A 6,000-nucleotide genomic window follows, 5' to 3' on the forward strand; every position below is an offset into this window, starting at 1 on the left:
GGTCGGGTTAATGAACCTGCAGTGGAAGCTAGCAAAGAAAAAAAAAACGAAAAAAAAAAACGATTGGAGGATTGGTAGCTTAATTAAAAGCAGAAAAGTGACATAATATTAGTAATGTAGAAACAAAAAATGCAATAAATGGAATGAAGGCATAGTTAACAGATCTAAAGCAATAATTAAGATATAGGGGGAAAAGAGCATGATAGCGACTGCTATCACCCCGTTTCAAAGGGGATGCTCGTATATTTCATCCATCCTTCCACCCAGGTTAGAAATAAATCAAATCTGTGGGAAAGTTAACACTTTGAGCTCACGGCAAAACTACAAACGAAGCAGTACAGGGAGACATATGGGCTGGGCGTCCTTCGAGGCACGGGAGGCTCAGAGAGAAATCATGTATGAAGAACGCCTCATGAAAATGGAAAATACTCGTAGTGGCGGGAAAGGTGCAGAAAACTAACCTAAGTATTTAGGAAGGCAGGACGAAGAAGTTAAAGTACATTAAACGATAGGTAAATTACACAGAGGCTAAAAACTGGAATAATTCAATGAAAAAACAAAAAAAAAGGACGCTGACCCTAGACATGTATAGAAAATGGAAAACTCGGATTAAGAATGAAACCTTCTATGACAATTCAAGAGGCCTTCTCTTTGAAGCTAGATCAGCATGTCTTAGAACCCGAAGATACAGAAGAAAGTTTAATCAAGAGGTGCTATTTATACTTGAGTGTGGTAGTATCCATCCAGATGGCGATGCGGAGATAGTCACTCTAGCCGAGGCCCTGGCGTTTAGAGGTTACAAAGGAAGCGTGAACGAATCGGCGGTAGAGGTTAGCAAGAGACGTTTGGAAGATTGGTGGATAAATAGCACGGAGGGGATTCATGGAAGCTAAGTCGAAATTAAACACGGGTATTTAAGGATAGCCTGGGTCTAAAAGTAAAGTTGAGGACTTATTTAGGTTAAAAAGAAAAAAAAAAAAAGAAAGAAAGGTTGAGCATGGTAACGATTATCACCACTTCGTTTCAAACGGGATGCTCCTTGTGAAGACTCAGCTTTTGCACGTTCTGGGCCAGGCATCGAATGAAAAGAACACTTCGCGACCGTCAAACATTATTTGCGCATTTGACGGCCTGCAGAGGGCATCACCAGGCGTGCAACATGGCTACGACCGCAAACGCCCCATACATAGTCTCCAAACGTTTCTGAAGGACTTTCTGGATCGGTGTCAAATATTTGTGCGTTTATTTATTTTTATTTTTTTTTTTACTTTTTTCTTTTGCGAGGCGCTTTGAGCCCGCTGATAGTAATCGGTGGCTCTCCTAAATAAAAGTGAAAGCGCTTGAAGGAAGTCAATGCCCAACGTCCGATATCGAACTTATCACGGCTTCATTCACAGTCAAGCGATAGAAAGTGCTTGTTTAGCTGCAAGCTATATTTAATGAACATTCTAATTGCCCGCACTAATGATTCCCATTATAAGCGTTGTGCTACTCCGGCTAGGGTAGCGGGTTCTTTATCAGTCGCGTCGACCGCACTCATATCAGGGCGCTAGTGGAGAACGCGTAAACGCGGTCGAAATTAGGAGCCACCCACCACACCTTAAGCTCAATCTACGACTATTGAAACTAAAGTCAGGCCGGCGTGTCAGGCACTGCCTGCGGGAAAGTAAGCTTCTCGAAAATCCATTTTACCTCAAAACATCATCTATTTTTACTTCAAGCCACGAAGTGCCCAAAAGGAAGCTAAAGGAAGCGAACTACAACACGCGATACATAATTTTTAAATACATACACAAGACAAGTTGTTTTGCGCAATGTAAAACTGGAATGCTCTCCAGCTAGAGCGCTGCAAACCTCAAGAATTCTTTTCCATACCACGTGATCGCCTTTATTTACATTTACTGACTACCCCTACGTTCAGCCTGTTTTTTTTTTTTTTTTTTCCCCAAATGTTGCTTAGAAGAAACATCTGTGAAAGAACAGGCTGAACAGGCTGAAGGGTGAAGAAACGGGCTAGTTGGTAAATCATCTTGGAAAGCAAAACAGCGCACTTCACAACACAGACACAGAAAGGGAACAACAACACAGCGCTGTGTTGTTGTTCCCTTTCTGTGTCTGTGTTGTGAAGTGCGCTGTTTTGCTTTCCAAGATGAACGTATGCGCAGCAGCATTCCCTTCAACCAGCTAGAATCTCCAGTAAACGCGCGAGACAGATGGCCGAGAATGGCCATGTAGAGATCCAACGAATGCTGCTGCACCCGCAGGTCATTTCTTGCCAGATAGTCCTGCGATACCGAGCAGCCGATAGAGACGTTTGACACAGCTCGATAGAAGAAATATAGTGAGAAATATCAAAAATCGGCGAAACGTTTATTACTTTTAATCATATATTTAAGTATCTCACCTTAGAGCTTGTTCAGATATACGCAGTGCTAAAGCAAGCATTTTTTCGTCCATTATATATTTTACATGTTCCATACTGAACAACGAAAGTACATCACTAGACTCAAAAAAGACAGCAGAAAGAGGCATGTCAGGGGCGTAAACTATAGAGCAATTATTTTAAAATACGAATCACTCACCACACGCTACTGTCAAAACATGGTACTGAACAGAGTTGACACCTGCCTAGCGACTACTGCTTCTATGAACATTTCAGAACTCCCGCGATAGACTGTATCGTAGTGAATCCGAAGTCGTTTTTGTCTGTAAAAGGGTTCATCTCACTAACGACGGAGGGCTGGCAAATCGAGCGCAAAATGCACACAAACGTCGCACATAAAAGTTCACTGCAAACGAGTCATCGCCAGTCGTTGCCATTACCGCCGATCATCACAAACATAGGGAACCCTTTCGCCGCCTGGCGGCGCGTCAGTAGCGGACGCCATTTTGTTGCCGGCTTAACGCTTGGAAAGCCACCAGTGTGTCCAGAAATAATATCGCCTTCTGCTCTGGTCTGAACTGCTGAAGTGGCGCGCTGGACAATAAAATGGCGCTGGTACCGGCCCACACGGTCGCCAGCGTATACACCTTTGATCGCACATTTGTTACCAGGGTATACCGCGCCGGTAGCCTATATAATGGTAGCACCAAAACCGGTCGCTACGTTGCACGAAGTCCTGGATGACCATGAAGGGCAGTAAAAGGCATATGCGTTGTCGGAGAAATTGTACTTGAGATTTCTCCCGTTATTCGATTCAATCTGGTGAGTTTTCACTCCGAAAAGATTTCCATGATGAACGCAAGGGCGCTTTATTCTAGGGTTGTGGGATCTCAGCTAAAGCAGACGTGTGGACCAGTGGAGGCTTCAAGGGGAGACGAGATGGCGCCATCCCCAAAAGTTGACGGCCCGCATCAAAAATTCGTTGAGACCTTCCTTCACACCCTGACAATAACGGAGAACCTTGATATAGAAGGTCTTCTCACGCTCCATTTTGTTCATTTTCTTTCTTTTATAACCAGAAGTAATGCGACAGCGGAATCCCGAAATTTGATTTGCCAGCTCTGGCAACGTTCCTGGTGTCGACGGATTAAGTTTACACACGAAATCACTCGGTCAAAACAACAGCTCTACTTCATATTGAAAGGAGGATAGAATCACTAAGGCCGCCCTTTGATTTTCAGCAAACAACCCCCCTGATTCACAAAGCATTATTTTTTTTAAATTGATGACTACCAAACATGACTGCAGTTTTTCTTCCACGCCCAACCTCCTCTCCCGCACCCCCACTTAAATACCTTCCGACACCCTTCTTCCCCTATTTTCAATCCGTGAGGAAACCTCTGAGCGTATCTGTCAGCAGCACGTAGAAATATATTGACAGAAGCCAACTACGATTTCCCCTGGGTGTCCCTTTAAGCATCTCGTTCATCCTCCGTCCTAGTCTGCAAGAAATTCCACGCTGGCATGGTTTAGTGCCGTTACTGCAACCATGGGCATGCGATGATTATTGCACCATCTGATATGAGGCCGCTCAAAAGTAAGAGACCGATAAGCCGCTACAGGCAATATCGTCCAGGCTCCAATCGCATTCAGCAGCGGCGAACACTTAACGCCTTTGTTTGCTCCTCCCGTTTACACTAAGGTTGTTCTTTTTTTTTTTCTCGTTAAAACAAAGAGCAAAGCATATGTCTCATAAGCCGTCCAAATGCAAAGCCTAGCAGTCAGAAGCATTGAAAAGCAGGACATTCAAGTGTATCGCTCATAATCGCTATACTACGGTCTAGCGGGACGCTGGGAATTATCGCACTACTGTTCAGATGTGGGATACAAAAAAAAAAAAAAAAAGTTCAAAACTATTTAATGCATCAGTGGAACGTATGCCGTCGAATATGCTTGCGAGCTACATTAATACTTTCCGTTTTATTTTTCATTCATTCGTTGAAATTACCGACGACTGCTTTGCGGTCAAACTTTGCGCAAATGCAAACAAATACGAGCTAAGCGAAAAGCGTGTCCGCTGCAGTGCACAGCAGTTCCATTCCAATATCTCCCTTACGACATGGTCTCCAACCCGCGGTGCGCGTCACTTTTGGAAATTGAAGGGGCGCTGGCGGTGACAGTCTACCCTTTCCGAACAGGACACAAAGCAGCAGACTTCCTCCTCGACTTGCGACCATTTAAACGCCAAGACAACGCAATATAGCTGGGCACGCGCGGAATGTCCCTTCTCCGGGAGACCTGCCGCGCGCTCACATCATTTTTCTTTCCCCACTATCCGCGCGACGCCGTCGATGGCCCGCCGCCCAGGGCTCGAAACGGCGTCCGTGCTCGCAACTGTCACAACAGTTCTGCCGGTATGTCACTCATCGGCGCACCGGCACACTCATTAACGTGGACCCTAATTGGTTTGCGCGGAGAGAGGGCCCAGGATGTCGGAGGCAGCGAGTTTTGAGAAGCTCCGACGCGACAGCTGACCGCGGCCGGGTAGACAGCGAATGGGCCGCTGAGGAAAACAGCTGACAGGCTCGCTGGCACGGTCGGCGATGGCTCGCACGGCCGGACGGCGAAACCTGAAGGCGAGAAAGTAAAACCGGCCTCGGCAGCCCGTGTGTCATATCTGCCCCCTCTCCCCCTGTTGATTTCCCCGTCCAAGGTTATCGCATCGTTAATAAACGAGCGCGCGCGCGAGCATCGCCGATCGAACCGAGCGAAACGGGCTCCTCCGCGGGGAGGGGAGAGCCCCGAGGGAGGCGCGTTCCGGCCGCGCGTACACCGAACGGCGCCGTCGTCCTGCTAGGCCTAATGAACGGCCGCCGTTTCCGACGCCCCAGTCGGGCGTCGCGGCAGCGTGCTGGCCGACAACGTTGCAAACGCACGTTACGGGCCCGGGCGGCGACGAGCAGATGCGCGGTCCTGCTTGGGCAGCTTCTCACGCCTTCGCGATCGGCGACCGACGGGCCGTCTGCTTCGAGCGAAACCAGAGGCGATCGGAGAAAAACACCGCGGCGCGAGCGCGCGCAATGGGGAAAGCGCACTCACATCGTCCCATTTGACGAATTTGTTGCCCTCCTGCAGGCTCTTGGGCACACTGATGGGCTTGAGCTGGAGCACATGAACGCCCGATTTCGCGCCCGCCATATTCCTTGTTGTTCACATGTGTTCCGTCTCGTTTCGCTTCGCCAGCACTCGCGGGACACCACTCACACACACACAGGCGCAGCTAGACTACGGCGGCGGCACGCACCCGCAGGCGGCACGGTCTCTCGCCTTCCGTTCACCGGCCGCCGATGAGCCTGCCGCCGACGATGCGGCGCGCAAGCAGCAATGAGAAACGCTGGAAAACTTGTGGCGCCACCTAGTAGTGTGCGCCAAAGCTATCTCTTTATAACTGCTGCGGGCGCAGGCAGATGACGCGTAATGGTAATTTGATTTCAGAATGGCGCGTTTAGGACGAATGCTTTGATGGCCAAGGCCCGGTGGACTAGAGATGCGGAAACCCGAATACCGGTCATAAAAACATTAAAAGTCCTGCGGAGACTACATTGGAGAAAAGCCAA

At 48.2% G+C, this 6,000-nt stretch overlaps 1 protein-coding gene across 2 annotated transcripts in view; it reads right to left on the bottom strand.

Annotated features, from left to right (window-relative positions):
* Positions 1-5,748, bottom strand: part of Plc21C (Phospholipase C at 21C) — a 290,194-nt gene extending 284,446 nt beyond the window's left edge. For both annotated transcript variants that reach the window (XM_084580466.1, XM_084580465.1), the window contains exon 1: positions 5,483-5,748. In XM_084580466.1, coding sequence (XP_084436592.1) covers positions 5,483-5,581 — 99 coding nt within the window. In that variant the 5' untranslated portion in view covers positions 5,582-5,748. The remainder of the gene's footprint in view (positions 1-5,482) is intronic.
* Between the last annotated feature and the right edge of the window lie 252 nt (positions 5,749-6,000).

This window comes from Amblyomma maculatum, chromosome 10 (genome assembly GCF_055883805.1).
Source record: "Amblyomma maculatum isolate TAMU_Amacu chromosome 10, ASM5588380v1, whole genome shotgun sequence".
In the NCBI taxonomy this organism is placed as follows: domain Eukaryota; kingdom Metazoa; phylum Arthropoda; class Arachnida; order Ixodida; family Ixodidae; genus Amblyomma; species Amblyomma maculatum.